We start from the raw sequence: 17,314 nt of genomic DNA on the forward strand, positions 1-17,314 counted from the left end.
CTAAGCCAAGTGCTGGGTGTGATTTGGTAAGGAGTACACACTGACTGGGAAAGTCAGAGCAGCCAGATGCATGGTTGGTGTGTGAGCATTCGGGAGATAGCGAGGTATTCCGGGCCAACTTTCAGCTTGCCATTTTCCTGTGAGCTTGTGGCCTTCTCCACTTCACCATAGAAGGTGCAGATTTGCTTAGGAAAGATCAGTTGCTGGGTAAAAATAGGGATGGTTCTCAATTTTTAAAATGTAGCCCGAATTACTGTGAGTCACCACGCTGTGGGCATTGCTAAAAAGAACAGTGGCATTTTATGTAAGAGCTTGAAGTCTATGAAATGGATTTAATAGCTGTTGTAGAGCATTGAATTTCTAGGTGGCATTTCTTTAAATGCTGTTTGCCTTTCAGAACGGGACCATCCAGTGCGAGACTCTGGTCTGCCCTGTTCCTGACTGCCCTCCTAAATCGGCCCCTGCGTACGTGGACGGCAAGTGCTGTAAGGAGTGCAAATGTGAGCATGCCTTTGCTGAGCAGTTCTTTCTTTGGAGAAATACAGCTTCATGGTAAAAATATTGCATCGATCTCTGTAAGCCAGGCAAGCTAAATTACCTCCAGAAAGAATCTCTCTTCTTTTTTTTTTTTTTTGATTTTTAATATTTTTATTACATATTTTCCTCAATTACATTTCCAATGCTATCCCAAAAGTCCCCCATAGCGCCCCCCACTTCCCTACCCACCCATTCCCATTCTTTTGGCCCTGGCATTCCCCTATATTGGGGCATGTAAAGTTTGCAAGTCCAATGGGCCTCTCTTTCCATTGATGGCCGACTAGGCCATCTTTCGATACATATGCAGCTAGAGACAAGAGCTCCGGGGTTCTGGTTAGTTCATAATGTTGTTCCAACAATAGGGTTGCAGATCCCTTTAGCTCCTTGGGTACTTTCTCTAGCTTCTCCATTGGGAGCCCTGTGATACATCCAATAGCTGACTGTGAACATCCACTCCTGTGTTTGCTAGGCCCCGGCATCGTCTCACAAGAGACAGCTATATTTGGGTCCTTTCAGCAAAATCTTGCTAGTGTATGCAATGGTGTCAGCGTTTAGAAGCTGCTTATGGGATGGATCCCTGGATACAGCAGTCTCTAAATGGTCCATCCTTTCATCACAGCTACGAACTTTGTCTCTGTAACTCCTTCCCTGGGTGTTTTGTTCCCAATTCTAAGAAGGTGCACAGTGTCCACACTTTGGTCTTCATTCTTCTTGAGTTTCATGCGTTTAGCAAATTGTATCTTATATCTTGGGTATCCTAAGTTTTGGGCTAATATCCACTTATCAGTGAATACATATTGTGTGAGTTCTTTTGTGATTGTGTTACTTCACTCAAGATGATGCCCTCCAGGTCCATCCATTTGGCTAGGAATTTCATAAATTCATTCTTTTTAATAGCTGAGTAGTACTCCATTGTGTAAATGTACCATAATTTCTGTATCCATTCCTCTGTTGAGGGACATCTGGGTTCTTTCCAGCTTCTAGCTATTATAAATAGGGCTGCTATGAACATAGTGGAGCATGTGTCCTTTTTACCGGTTGGGACATCTTCTGGATATATGCCCAGGAGAGGTATTGCTGGATCCTCCGGTAGTACTATGTCCAATTTTCTGAGGAACCACCAGACTGATTTCCAGAGTGGTTGTACAAGCTTGCAATCCCACCAACAATGGAGGAGTGTTCCTCTTTCTCCACATCCTCGCCAGCATCTGCTGTCACCTGAATTTTTGATCTTAGCCATTCTGACTGGTGTGAGGTGGAATCTCAGGGTTGTTTTGATTTGCATTTCCCTGATGATTAAGGATGTTGAACATTTTTTCAGGTGTTTCTCTGCCATTCGGTATTCCTCAGGTGAGAATTCTTTGTTCAGTTCTGAGCCCCATTTTTTAATGGGGTTATTTGACTTTCTGGAGTCCACCTTCTTGAGTTCTTTATATATATTAGATATTAGTCCCTTATCCGATTTAGGGTAGGTGAAGATCCTTTCCCAATCTGTTGGTGGTTTTTTTGTCTTATTGATGGTGTCTTTAGCCTTGCAGAAGCTTTGTAGTTTCATGAGGTCCCACTTGTCAATTCTCGATCTTACAGCACAAGCCATTACTGTTCTATTCAGGAATTTTTCCCCTGTGCCCATATCTTCAAGGCTTTTCCCCACTTTCTCCTCTATAAGTTTCAGTGTCTCTGGTTTTATGTGAAGTTCCTTGATCCACTTAGACTTGACCTTAGTACAAGGAGATAGGAATGGATCGATTCGCATTCTTCTACATGTTAACAACCAGTTGTGCCAGCACCATTTGTTGAAAATGCTGTCTTTCTTCCACTGGATGTTTTTAGCCCCCTTGTCGAAGATCAAGTGACCATAGGTGTGTGGGTTCATTTCTGGGTCTTCAATTCTATTCCATTGGTCTATTTGTCTGTCACTATACCAGTACCATGCAGTTTTTATCACAATTGCTCTGTAGTAGAGCTTTAGGTCCGGCATGGTGATTCCACCAGAGGTTCTTTTATCCTTGAGAAGAGTTTTTGCTATCCTAGGTTTTTTGTTATTCCAGATGAATTTGCAGATTGCACTTTCTAATTCGTTGAAGAATTGATTTGGAATTTTGATGGGGATTGCATTGAATCTGTAGATTGCTTTTGGCAAGATAGCCATTTTTACAATGTTGATCCTGCCAATCCATGAGCATGGGAGATCTTTCCATCTTCTGAGATCTTCTAGAATTTCTTTCTTCAGAGACTTGAAGTTTTTATTATACAGATCTTTCACTTCCTTAGTTAGAGTCACACCAAGATATTTTATATTATTTGTGACTATTGAGAAGGGTGTTGTTTCCCTAATTTCTTTCTCAGCCTGTTTAAGGAATCTCTCTTCTATTTTGGTGATCATTTTTACCTGCTTTTACTCTGGAAGGACCATTAGTTTTTCTTGGAAGACCCTTGCATATAGTGACAGAAGTAGAGAAGACAGACAAAACACTCTTTGAAGTGGGGGGGCCTTCTGCCTTTTACTGCTTAATACAGATTCCTACCAAGTAGAGAAAGAAGATCAGCTGTTTACGTTCTTGTATCAGGGAAATCTGTGACATAAGTTAATTTGAGGATCGGGTGAAATATTGCTCTTTTACCCAAGACAATGGAACCCACTTCTATAGTATCACTCGCCTCTGACTTTAATAACAAACAAAACAAGACAAAACAAAACAAATGAACAATAAAAACACTTACACTGTCTTGTGAGGAGGCTTTGCTGCCCTTTCACACACAGTATATGAAGTTCATGTGTGATGTCTAGAAACACTTTTACAATCTTCCATAGCCTCTGATGTTCTAGGTCATTCTCTCAGTCCCAGAAATCAAGCAGTCTACAGGAGTTACTTCTGAAAAGACTTGTTTTTAATTCCTGGCTAAAAAGAGCCCTTAAAATAGTGTTCCGTCTTTGTCAAAGGAGTTTATACACCAATCATCTATGAACACTGGCTTGTTATCTAATGTGTGGGCTCTACGGACTGTGTAAGCACACGAGTGTGTGGTGTGAGACTCATAAAGACGGAGCAAGGGTAGACAGCAAGAGAAAGTAGGCGCGTGACACGAGGGAAGGCGTGGCAGCTGTTTTGGCTCCCGATATCTTGTTACAAATCTCCCTAGCCAGTGCAACTAACTCAAGTCTACACGGTGTGCACACATTCCTACATACCAGCAGGAAAATGTCAGCAAGTAACAGTTGCCTTGTATATGTCACTGTGCTGGTATCTTCTTGAGCTCATTTTTCACAGGCGTGCTGGGCTAGCTAAGTAGGTTCAGAGGAGACATCGAGGTTTGAGTACCGCATTTTAGCATCTTAATAAAAACTACATACACAACATTCAACACATAACAGGAAATATAAAACAAAAAGGAGATTTTACTCTCCCTTGTCCTCTTAGAGTTTAATTCTTGTGTGCTTTGTCGAGTAATTTTTCTCACGCCCACTGACATATGACAGTGCAGGCTTTTTCTATTCTATGCAGAGAGTGGTGTCACTCATTTTCCCTGGTTCTCCTTAATTAATGGCTTATGCTGACTCTCCCTTACCAATCAGACATTGCTGCATATTATAACACTGTAAGGTTTGCTGTGGTTCTGTTTCTCCCCTCTCAAAGTCTGTGTGGTGCTCCCCTGTCCCCTTCCTTATGTGAGGCAATATGATGTCATTTGTACAGAAACGTGGTGCACTTCTTATAGCTCTGGATATAGGATGTATTAAGGGTGGAGTTGCTGGATCAAAGTCTATTGTAGTTTTTATTATATATGGCCAGCTCTTTCTAGCTCACTCTACAAAGATAAGGACCAGCTTGTTTTTCTTCCTTCAGTGAGGGAGCACTGGCAAGAGGCAGCTGGGGCGCGGGGGGGGGGGGGGGGAGGGATCTGAGAACAAAGGCTGTTTGTTTCACTGGGTCTTTGAAAGGGCACTGGGTGGACAGTGCTACTGATTCATGGGACATCTTCTAAGAAAGGGGAACCTAAGAAGCCCAAGTCTTTCCCTCCAACCTTACAAAGCTATCAAGTAGAATTGTTGTTAAAAGGAATCACAGTTTCCCGTCTTCAGTAAGTTCTGTTGATGGTGTGTGAATATCCCAAATTCATGTTTTTTGAAGTGAAGGTAGCTTTGCAGAAGACAGGGCACAGGACGCTGCCCTTTCATTCAGGGGCCTATGCTGCACCTGCTTAATCACTCTTTCTTTTAAAAGAAGAGCGAGCACTCAGCTTCCAGCTCTTCAGTGTGAATTGCAATTTCTCTTCATTATTAAAATCCTTGAATAAATGTATTTTGTGGGTTTTATTATTTTTCATGCCCCATTACATTTTCTCAAAAGAGTTTCTCTGTCCATGTAATGACATTGCTTAAATGGGCTAAAACTCTTCTGAAGAAAGCTTTATGTAAATGTCTATAATAATAATTAAATCAAACTGTCTAGTATGGTACTAAAGGAAAAATGCGATTATTTTTTTTTTAGCTGATCAGAAGGCTAATTCTTCTTAGCAGTGTGCTACTTTGAAACAAGTGAGAGGATTTGCTCTTTGTACCAAACAGAAGAGCAATAATCTAGACATCATTCATACCCGATGCAATTTAAGATGGAAGGAAAACACTTAAGCAGAAAGTGTAGTTTTTATCTGTAGTGCTGTTAGGTAATTGTTTTAAAAATGAGCTTATTTCATCCTCAATAAAGATTGTGCAAAATGCCATTTTGAAACCAGAATAGGAAAAAATAAGACGTATGCAATTTTAAGCATCTTAGAGGTTGATTTAGACAATCATGTGCAAAGTAGTAAGTTAGGGTCACACAATAAGGTAAGTAGACATCACCACACACTGCAGACAGAAGCCATGGCTCCTCTGTCCCTAGTCACAAGGGCCAGACAGCTAGGTGGACTTATGAGGCTCTACTTTTCTATACATAATTCCACAGTATGTAAGATAGTTACAGATCAAGAATTAAATGAGTCTGGTCTAAGGTTCGGGCAGAAAGGGATTCTCTTTTTCCATTTAGACGTGGTTCTCAGTGGTTCTCATGGAGTAAAGTTTAAGAACACCCTTTATGCAAAATCTGTCTCTAAGTTAAAACATAGTCACTATAAAATATAGACAATGAAATTTCTTTTAAATATGTTGCTGGACATGATGTTGCTAAGAACTCTGGAGCCCTAGCTAGCAAAGTATCTGTTGATGAGAATGGTGGATGTAGTTCCATCCCCAGACCTGCTGAGTACCGCCCTCCCCCCCCAGTGTACATACTAGATGGGGCTTTGCTTCTAAATAGCCCCACTGTTCCCCCATGGATGCCTTGGCTTCTAAACGACACCATTCCCCTGTTACTGGCCCCCTGTTCTTGTTAGAAACCAGCATATATTATTTCTGGACTGAGGCCTAGAGCAATGATAGGTTTTGAGGATTTGAGGCCCAAATCTTAGGATTGTTTCATATTTCAGATACATCCTATATATTAAGTAACTTCTATACTTCACACCTTTTCTCATTTATAAATGAGGAAATACCTCAGTTTAGTTTAGATACCTCAGTGAACTTAGCAACTCAGGACAGATACATTTAAGCTCCTGGAGAATAACAGATACTTCACAGCTAACGTATGTGTAACTTTCAACTGCAGGCAGGTGACACTGATGGTTAATAGCACTGATGAGAACTGAGCTTTTAATCAGATAAGTTGTAAGGCCTAGACACAGGAGCTACGGCTGACCTCAGTGCTTCTCAGAATTTAATGAGAAGATAAAGCAGTTTGGGATCTCATTAAAATGGAATTCTGATGCAGGGTCTGGAACAGAACAGTCACCATTGCCAACACACTCTCAGGTGACCTAACAGTGCTTCGGTTAGCAAAGAGTTAGCTAGTCAGGGTTTTATGATGTAGACTTCAATCTCAAGTGTGTATGTATCAAGGCCTCCAAATACACGTTTCAGGGTTTATATTTTAAGCCGACATATTTAAAAAGTGGTTCTGAGTCTGGGAACTTATGAGGCATCCATTGCTTTTCATAATGATGCCCACTTGTTAGGGATCAGCATTGGCAGCTCACTTGCTCGCCCGAGAAAAGCATCAGCAGCGTCACAGGTTCACAGGTGTGCATGGTGACCATCACACGGTCAGTGATGCACTCTCATACAGCTGACTCTGCTCCACCCTATAAACTGTGTGCCTTTGTTTTTCAAAGATCTGTTTATTTTTATTCAACCATTTATTTATTTATTTCCACACAATTACTGCTCTGATGCACCAAATATTTCATTAGTAAAATAGGAAGTCAGTGCAAATCAAAAGCTGAGTTCCTGCTTCTCTGGAGACAGAAATGGTCAAGTGATAGTCCAAATACCTTCCACCCTCAAAGCTCACATAGGACTTCAGTATCCAATGTAGAGTAATAAGAGCATAGAAGCTGACCTGACTAGGGCATTTAGCGGTGGGGCCTTGGGGACATGATGAGGATAGTGTAGGTCCATCAAGGTAAACTCTGTGACTGAACAGTGATGGCTTGGTAAGACAAGAGGTCTGAAGATGCACGCATGTGGTCACTGACTCTTGCATGTGACACTCGACAGCACCTCAAGACTTCTCTGAAACTCAGGCCTATCTGTGTAGTTCTTCATCTTGGGGCCGTGGACTGTGACCTACACAAGAGTCTCTCTTTCCCAGCTGTGTACTCAGTCTGTGTCTCCGGGCTGTTAGCGGCAGAGCTGGGAAGGGTGGTTGTTGCTAAGGAGTTACTTGACTATGTGGGCACAGCTTCAGAACTGACACGCAGGAAAAGTGGCAAACATCCAGAGGTGTCGAGGATGGTACAAGCAGAACACTTCAGGTCATTCTGGCGAGGGCACAGAAGACAAGATGAGGGGGCAAAGGTCACAGGTAGACGTGAGGGCACCTATCATGGTGGCATTTTCTTTCGGTTAGATGACATGTACAGCTTCAGAGCCTTTGCTAGCAAGAAGGGAATCCCCATATTTACCCTTGACGTGTAGTCATGAGTCAAAGTGAACCTGTTTTTTCTTCTCTAAAACTTACCTAGCTGGTGGTATTATGTGACAATGGACAAATACAAAGGAGTATTCATAAAATATAATGTTCCTAAGAATCATGTCTGTGTTATGCATTACATATATATTATGCATAATATAATTTCCATAAAGTATGACAAGAGATAGAATTTCATCCAGTGTTTATAATTAATTAAGGTGAGGATAGACGTATTTATTACAGAAAGTATAAATTGGATGTCTTTGTACTGCCTCATTTTATATAGAACAAAGCCAATTATGCTACTTCAGAAAAGTCAGTTTTAGAGGCAAATATTTGGTTAGATTTTTGTTTGTTATGATAAAGAAAGAACAAGGGAAAACACAGAGTTGGGAGCTTAAATGCATTAAAGAGGAAAGCATGGATTTGGGTGGGCACCGTCACAGGCTCAGAGGTGTGTGAGGTCACCATCACACGTTCAGAGGTGTGCTCACATGAGGTATGCGTGCTCACCTTCACACGTTCGGAGGTGTGCTCACATACAGCTCCTACTCTGCTCCAGCCTTTTCTCCATGTGCATTTGTTTTTAAAAGATGTGTTTATTTCTATTCTATACATGTGGGTGTTTTGCATGCATGTTTACATACACCGTATGTATGTTTGGTGTTCCAAGGTATCAAAAGGCGGTCAGTGTCAGTTTGCCTAGAACTGAGATTCCAGGCAGCTGTGAGACATCGTGTGGATGCTGGGAGCTGAACCTGTGTCCTCTGAAGGAACACTTAGTACTCTTAAGCTGCAGCCTCTGTTCCTAGGCCTTAAACAATAGGGTCTTTTAAATTAATTAGCTAATTAATTTTACACTCCATATTTTATTCCCCCTGCCCCCCCTACTCCCCATCCACCCTCCTACTGCTCCACATCCCATACCTCCTCTCCAGACCCGTGTCTCCACGTGGATGCCCCCACCCCACCCCACCTGACCTCTAAACTCCCTGGGGCCTCCAGTCTCTTGAGGGTTAGGTGCATCATCTCTGAATGAACACAGACCTTGAAGTCCTCTGCTGTATGTGTGTTGGTGGCCCCATATCAGCTGGTATATGCTGTCTGTTTGGTGGTCCAGTGTCTGAGAGATCTTGGGGGTCCAGATTAATTGAAACTGCTGGTCCTCATGCAGGGCAACCCTTTTCCTTAGCTTCTTTCAGCCTTCCCTAATTCAACAACAGGGGTCAGCTGCTTCTGTCCATTGGTTGGGTGCAAATATCTGCCGACTCTTTCAGCTGCTTGTTGGGCCTTAGAGGGCAGTCATGCTAGGTCCCTTTTTGTGAGCACTTCATAACCTCAGTGTTAGTGTCAGGCCTTGGGACCTCCCCTTGAGCTGGATCCCACTTTGGGCCTGTCACTGGACCTTCTTTTCCTCAGATTCCTCTCCATTTCCATTCCTGTAATTGTTTCAGACAGAATATTATGGGTCAGAGTTGTGACTGTGGGATGTCCCTCTTCAAAGCAAGGAGGGAGTGAGGGAGGGACCTGAAAGGGAAAGTGGATGGAAGAGGGGAACTTGGGGGGAGGGGGAGAGGGGAACCTGATCTGGTATTGGGTGAGGGAAAAAGACTGAAGCCCTGAGGGCTAGCTGAAAGAATGGAAAACAGGCAACCTCAAGAGGTAGGAGGTTGGGAGTACCCTCCAGAATGCACCAGAGACATGGGAGGTCAGAGACTCTCATGACTCAAAGGGAGGGACTTTAGTTGAAATGCCTGACAGTAGAGAGAGGGAACTATAGAGTCTACCTCCATCAGGAAGACAGGGTCTTCCTTCCTTCCTTCCTTCCTTCCTTCCTTCCTTCCTTCCTTCCTTCCTTCCTTCCTCCCTTCCTCCCTCCCTCCCTCCCTCCCTCCCTCCCTCCCTCCCTCCCTCCCTCCCTCCCTTCCTTCCTTCCTTCCTTCCTTCCTTCCTTCCTTCCCTCTTACCTTCCTTTTGTACATTTGTATTAGAGAGGATTTGTTTCTAAACTCTTGTGGAAGAGCCTACATATCTCCTATTTCTCAGATCCTTTGTGCTTTGTTGCCTTTGTGCAGAATATAATAATAGTTTACACTGAGTGAGTCTGTTGAGATGAAGTGCATGGGCTCATGGTTGAATGGAACCGTTCTCATCCACATTGTAACAAGCAGTGCCCACAGACACTGGCATCTGTTTTCCTTATTGTGTGCTTTATAAGCGTGAAAATAATTAAAGCATGAAGCACAAGAAAACTTAAGGGTAAACTTAAATTCCTCTTCTCTCTGACAATTCTCTGACTAATCCATACTTTTAAAATTGTAATCCTTGCCACTTATGCTTTAACGATGATTTCAAAGATGTCGATCTTGGCGAGGTTAGGTAACACATACAGATGTATTGTCCCCAGTGCGACAGACGGCCATGGTTAGTTTTTCTTTTCTCCTAGTCCATTCAAGACTATTGAGCTGGCTTCTGGCTTTCATAGTTTATTGTATAATCATTTGTGAGAAAACACAAGCCATGAGCCTTTTTGGGGTCTGAATTGCCATTGTTCCACTTGGAGGCTAATTACTATGCCTGGAAGATGAGAAACGCAAAGGGTAACACCCCTTTCACACGACCTCATGGATACACATGCGTTTGAACCGATAAAAGAGTTAACCTTCCTGATAAAAAATTAGAGCATTTCACAGCCAAGGCAGCCTTATGAATTTCCCATTTATGTCTGTGCCTGCAATCCACCTTCAGCCTTTCTCAGGCCCTGAATCTCAACAAAGGTCACTTTGATTTGTTAGTTGGGAAGGGGATAGGCTGTGGAATCGCACAGAACAGGATGGACATTGTGCTTGTTCACTGATTTAGTTAGTGCATTGCCGCCTTCGGGCCACGGTTTCTAAAGGCTGAGGGAGATGGCACGAGGAAGGCAGTGCACAGGATGTGGAGTAGGATGTAAGAATTACATTCATTGTCTTTGGTAAGTTTTCACTTGTGGAGCTTCCAAAATTAGAATCGTCCCCAAACTAGCAATATGAGATGAAATAGCAACAGCAAGACTCTCATCATGTAGGAGCATTAAAACTGCACACTCTTTACAAATATTTAGAATTAGGGACTTTCTAGGAATTTGGCTTTTGTAGCATTGGGACTACAGTGGTGAACAAGGTCCGACTTCTCTTGGCTCACACACACCTGCTAAGCATCGGAGGCTGAGGGAGTAAAGGAGTGATGCTTGTAGCACAGGGTTATGGTCTGGTGAAAGCACCCAGAGGAGATGCGATTCCACTGTAAAGAGGTTAAAAGCATGCCCAAGAAGGTGGGGAGATCAGATGGAGAAATGGCATTGAACTAATGAAATGGGGAGGGAAACAATTTTCAGACCAACAAAACTGAAAACCCAGACATTAAGAAAAGCATGGCTTCACCAAGGCCAAGGTATCAGGGGTCCAGGGTCTAAGGAAAAACATGCCACTGGACAGGGCAGCCCACCCTCTGAGGATCTGAGGTTTGTTGTTACTTGGGAAGGGGAGGGAAAGGTGCCGAGAACAGCCTCATTGCATAGAAGTGCTAGGAAGTGGTAGACTCTGGATATATTTTAGAGATAATGCTTGTAGGATTTTCTAATTATTTAACACAACCACAAGCAAAAACCGTGAGAGATCCTTCTAAGGTTCTTCATCAAGGAAGAAGACAGAGTTAGCCATTCCAGGATGCAGGGAAGGTTGGTGATTGTATGTCTTTGAGAGAGTGGCCAGAACTAAGAGTTTAATGCATCACTTAAAAATGATTTTTATGTATTTTTATTTTATGTGCATAATGTTCTGCCAGCAGGTATGTCTGTGTACCATATGTCTGTTCCCATGGAGACCAGAAACAGATGTCAGATGGTTGTGAGACACCATGTTGGTCCTGGGAACTGAACTTGGATCCTTTGGAAGAGCTGCCAGTTCTCCTACCTGCAGAGCCATCTACCCCCTTGTGGATGTGTATGGATATAGATGTTTATAGATGTGCAGTAGTGATATGGATTTTGAGAACAGTGGAGTATTCTTGGCTAGGATGCATATGACCAAGGGACTTAGTGTGCCGATGCCACCAGGAACACATGAAGTCAACCCGAGATGGTGGCTCTTGAATTTCTCATCTCACCAAAGTTAAGACTAAGGACACGTGAATTGAGTGCAGGCACATTGGAACCAGGCTTTATTAAGAGAAAAATCAGGGAAAGAAAACTTCTGAGAGTGGGAGGCCTCCCAAAGAGATGAAAACAACTGATCTGGTTTTCTGGGGACTTTCAATAGGATTTACAGGGAAAAAAGTTTGAGGTAATTTTATGAGATTTATTGATTTTCTGTGCTCTTATGGGCTGAGCCAGAGGAGGATGCACACATTCCACACATGTTCCCCTGGCCCAATGAGAGAGGTGGTCATGAGGTGATTGCATGCCCCTCACACAATGAGAGAGGTGGTCATGAGGTGATTGATTGCATGCCCCTCACACAGGTAGGGGTGGTTATAGCCCCTCCTTGGCTGATCTCTGACACACCTTGTTGGCTGACATCTTTGTCTGATAGTGAACCTTACCTGATATTGCCACCATCAGCATCGCAGGTGTCTCACTGGCTGTCATGAAACTGTATTTTCTCCATTTTCACATCTACATGACAAGCTTAGAGTTTTAGCATAGCAGTGGTGCATGGGGGGAGTGACATTGTAACTACCAGGGCATAGATGTGGCCTGTCTTGGTTACCTCATCCCTATCTAATTCTGTGTGGAACTGTCTGGAGTGTTTTCTTTGGAGGGGAAAAGCACCTTGCTAGGAGTAGTCCTTCCTTGTCCTCTACTCTGTTACAGTGAGCTGCACCAGAGGTAAGAGGAGGTGAGGTGTTGTCGGAGTTTAGACTCCAGGAACAGTTTTCCTGAGACAAGCTCCTTGGAGCGGAAGCTTCCAGGTCCCCCAGTGACTACCAGGGACATGTGATAGTAATGAAAACAGATACTAGTGGAGGTATGCTTGAACTCCAGAATTCTATGTGTTGACAACTGTCCCGTCCTCAGGTTTATTCTTTACTGTGCTCTTAATATTGAGAATCTTTCTTTGTTAATCTTTAATCTTAATCTTAATCGTTCTGTGTATAATATTCCTTTAAATATATTGTGCAGAGCTAGCTTGGTTTGTGTTTATCTGGAAATTCCATTTCTTAATTTTAACAGGGCAATTTCCTGGCAACGGCATTTTTGGATGACAATTATTCTCTTTCAAGGTCTAATTGTATCATCCAGTGCTTTCCTGACTTTGATGGTGTCAATGAGAGATCTCATGTGCAGCCACCAGCGGCCATGGGTTCCTGGGTTCCTGAAAGGAAAGCTGGGGATGGATGGGAAGAACGGTGAGAGAGATAATGAGCCAAGACAAAGTTCTCTGATCAAGGCTCACTCTTTAATTCTAGGGTCTGAATTTAAAGGGGGAACCCATCCCCCACTTTGCCAAGACCTGTTGCTTTGTCAGAATCTCCTCAGGAAAACAAGCTCAGGCTGTTCAGCAGGTGGTGGCTTCTTGCAGGAAAGTGCAGATGTAGCCAACAATAGACTTTACTTAGGTGGGAAAACTCCATCCTAGGTGGGCTAGCCGACTGTGGCAGATACAAGGTCTGATTTAGCCCGTTCAAGGCTGGGGGAAGGGCACACTCATGCTGTTCTGATTTGTCTGCCTTCATAGTAAGTCTGCATTTCTTCTTCCAGATTTCAGTGTTGAAGAATGTCCTTTCTCTGGTCAAGTCTTTTTGGAATTCTTAATGCTACATGTGTTAGAGCATCTATTTGTTTCGTAGATTTGGGGACTTCTCTGCTTAGTGTATTTCATTCAAAGCTCTCTCTGTTCCCTAGTGTTCATCTCTCCTTCGATCCCATGGTTTGTAAGTTTGGCTTCCCAATCATGTGTCACGGTCCTCTTCCTGGTAAATAAAGGAAGTTTTTCCTGTATTGCTTTCCACTACTCATGCTTCCATTTGGTCAGATCTTTTGGGGATTCTTTCTGCTGTTTTATTGCTGTTGTTTATGCTGAATTTTTAGCTACCAGCATTTCCATTCTCTTCCAGAACCTCAATTTCCTTGCTGAATTTATCTTCTGCGTTATTGACGTTTAATCCATATTTCCGATTTGCTCATCCATTTCCCAGACTGTTTCCTCCACGGCGTTCCCTTTCCTCTCTTGTGTCTTCATTGAACTCTTCTGTTTGTCTCTGCTTTTCATCTTGTTCATCATTTTACCAGAAAGCTTTTCAAATCTTCACCTGACATTTCCCCTGTTTGCATATCTTTGAGCTAATTAGCTGGAGAATTAGGATCTTTTGACACTTCTCCTGGTTCATTGCCTTTCAGCTCATTAGCTGGCGAATCGGGATCCTTTGACATTTTCCCTGTTTCCAAAGCTTTGAGCTCATTAGCTGGGGAATTGGGATTGTTTGGAACAGTCCACACAGATTCACGTTTTCCTGCTTCAGTATCTTTGAGCTCATTAGTTGGGGAACTGGGATCTTCTGGGACAGCCGCAGATATTTGCTTTTTCTGTCTCCATGTTGCAATTTGTACATCTGCTGGTTTGAATATCCATTCTGGAACTGACAGGGACATCTTACTGAGAAAGCCACCTTTGAATGCTGAATTGACAGTAATACACAAGAGATGAAAGGCCAGCTGTTTCGGTAGGAACAACATACACCAGGCGAGATGTACCTATACACTTAAAATCAATCACAGCCACGAATGAATATGAAAACTATAACAGTAGAGTGCTCTGGGATATGCAGTGCTATTTAGAGTAAGAGTGGAAACAGTAAATGAGTGAGAGAAAAGAAGGAGACAGAAAGGCCGAGAATCAAGATTAATAAATGAAAGGAGAAAGATCATGGGGAAGAGGGTAAGAGAGATGTGTCTTAGTCAGGGTGACTATCACTGAGATGAAACCCCATGGCCAAAAGTGAGTTGGGGAGACAAGGATTTATTCAGCTCATAGTGTTACATTGCTTTCATCATTAAAGGGAGTCAGGACGAGAACTCTGATAGGGCAGAAACCTGGATATAGGAACTGATACAGAGGCCACGGAGAGGTGCTGCTTACTGGCTTGCTCCCCATGGCTTGCTCAGCCTGCTTTCTTATAGAGCCCAGGACCACCAGCCCAGGGATAGCACCACCCACATGGTCACTAATTGAGAAAATATCTTACATACTTGTCTATAGCCCAATTTTATGGAGGCATTTTCTCAATTGTAGTTCCCGTCACCAGATGACTCTAGTCTGTGTCAAGTGGACATAAAACTATCCAGCACATGATGAAAACAAAAGAGATTAGAAAAACAGAAAATAATTCTAAATAGTGAAAAAGTTTGAAGACCAAATTGAATAAATGCAACAAAGAGAATAGAAAAGTTAAGATGTATTCCTCAGTTGCCTGTATTTCTTTTTGGGACTGAGGCCCCCCGAGCTTTTCCTTTTCCATGGTAGAATTTCTGTTGATGTCATGCCTGTGCACATCTATGTAGCTGTTCTGATACCTCTAGGAGGAACAATCTCACAGCAAACTTCTCATTCCTTTGGTTCTCATAAATTTTCTGCCCCTTCTTCTACCACGAGCCCTGAGCCTGAGGTGCAGGAGTTGTGTTGTAGATCCATCATCTGGGGTTGGGCTCCAGACCTGCACCTTTTGTTCTTCTAGCACGAGCCCTGAGCCTGAGGTGCAGGAGTTGTGTTGTAGATCCATCATCTGGGGTTGGGCTCCAGACCTGCACCTTTTGTTCTTCTAGCACGAGCCCTGAGCCTGAGGTGCAGGAGTTGTGTTGTAGATCCATCATCTGGGGTTGGGCTCCAGACCTGCACCTTTTGTTCTTCTAGCACGAGCCCTGAGCCTGAGGTGCAGGAGTTGTGTTGTAGATCCATCATCTGGGGTCGGGCTCCAGACCTGCACCTTTTGTTCTTCTAGCACGAGCCCTGAGCCTGAGGTGCAGGATTGTGTTGTAGATCCATCATCTGGGGTTGGGCTCCAGACCTGCACCTTTTGTTCTTCTAGCACGAGCCCTGAGCCTGAGGTGCAGGAGTTGTGTTGTAGATCCATCATCTGGGGTTGGGCTCCAGACCTGCACCTTTTGTTCTTCTAGCACGAGCCCTGAGCCTGAGGTGCAGGAGTTGTGTTGTAGATCCATCATCTGGGGTTGGGCTCCAGACCTGCACCTTTTGTTCTTCTAGCACGAGCCCTGAGCCTGAGGTGCAGGAGTTGTGTTGTAGATCCATCATCTGGGGTCGGGCTCCAGACCTGCACCTTTTGTTCTTCTAGCACGAGCCCTGAGCCTGAGGTGCAGGATTGTGTTGTAGACCCATCATCTGGGGTTGGGCTCCAGACCTGCACCTTTTGAACTTTTTGTGTTGTTCTGTAAGGGTCTTCATCTGTTGCAGCGAGAACTTTTCTGGATGAGGAAGTCTTGGTTACTTTTTAATTGCTGTGACAAAACACTGTGATCAAAAAAGCTTATAAAAGAACACATTCGACTGGGAGCTTGTTTATAGTTTCAGAGAGTCCATGATCATGGCAGGGAGCAAGGCAGGAGACTGGCAAGGGTCGCACTGGAGAAGTAACTGAGAGCCTACATTTGAGACAACAATGCACTCCCAGTGGCGCATGCCCTCCAATAAGGCCACACCTCCTAGTCCTTCCCACACAGTTCCACCTACTGGGGATCATGTATTCCAATACATGGTGGCCACTGCTGTTCGAACCACTACAGGAGTGAATCCCAAGAGCAGGGACGTCTTCCTCAGAGAAGAGCACTACCAATTTGTTATCCAATATGAGCTGTTCAGCCCTTAAATCATACATATGTGTAACATTATATAAACTGAGCAAAATGTATTTATGTGTTTAAGAACACACACACACGCAACAACAATTAATATAAAATAGGTAAAGGATTTGAGAAAGTAAGAAAGAGTATATGGGAAGGTTTGAAGGGAGGAAAAGGAAGGGACAAATGATATAATTATAATCTCGAAAATTATTTAAATGGTTTTAAAAAGCAGTGTATAATGTTCAAAAAGTGAGTAAGTTAAAGTCAAAATACAGAGAGGAGGGGAAAAAAGTAGAGATAGAGTACTATGGGGTGAGGGGGGAGGAAGGGAAGAAAAAGAAAACTAGGAAGAGGGGAAATGTACTGTCCAACATTACCCCGCATGTGAAAAACACGTTAACAAAAATTAGGAGAAAAAACTAGGGGGACTAACAAGTACAAACACAAAATTAAAAAAAAAAAAACACAATTCTGTGAAAATCTTGCTAGATTTGGAAGACAAATGCCATTAAGAAGAAGGAAACACAGGAGGTGTCATTCTCCCCAGTCTTCATTAGCTGGTGAACTGCTAATGGATGGATGGACGGTTGAGCTGTGTTTCCTTGTGTTTCCTTAGGTGTATGCCACTTCTGAATCTGTCCTGTACAGGTGTCTGAGTCCCCACTGCTGTCTTGGCAGGGGGTGCTTTCCTTCTTTGTGTATCTGGGGTCTCTGCAGCTACAGAGCTTTGAATTTGGCTGGTGGGCAGATTCTTTCATGCTCTAGTCTATGCAGGCCTCATCTCTTGGCTTGGCTGTTTTAGCCAGTGTGGTTTGAGCATGACAAACAGTCACAACACTGTGACCTGAACAAGCATGGGACATTCCTTCCTACTCTCAAGGCTTCTGAGTTAACCACCCTGCCAAAGAGATGATGCTGAGTATTACAGACC

At 43.3% G+C, this 17,314-nt stretch overlaps 1 protein-coding gene across 5 annotated transcripts in view; it reads left to right on the forward strand.

The window, feature by feature from the left end:
• The window catches only part of Nell2 (neural EGFL like 2), a 376,172-nt gene that overhangs the window by 147,099 nt on the left and 211,759 nt on the right, over positions 1-17,314 (forward strand). For all 5 annotated transcript variants that reach the window (XM_085831509.1, XM_029469878.2, XM_029469874.2 and 2 more), the window contains one exon: positions 398-500. In XM_085831509.1, the coding sequence (XP_085687635.1) occupies positions 398-500 (103 nt within the window). The remainder of the gene's footprint in view (positions 1-397; positions 501-17,314) is intronic.

Source organism: Mus caroli, unplaced genomic scaffold (assembly GCF_978045245.1).
Source record: "Mus caroli unplaced genomic scaffold, Mus_caroli_1 scaffold_16, whole genome shotgun sequence".
Lineage (NCBI taxonomy): Eukaryota > Metazoa > Chordata > Mammalia > Rodentia > Muridae > Mus > Mus caroli.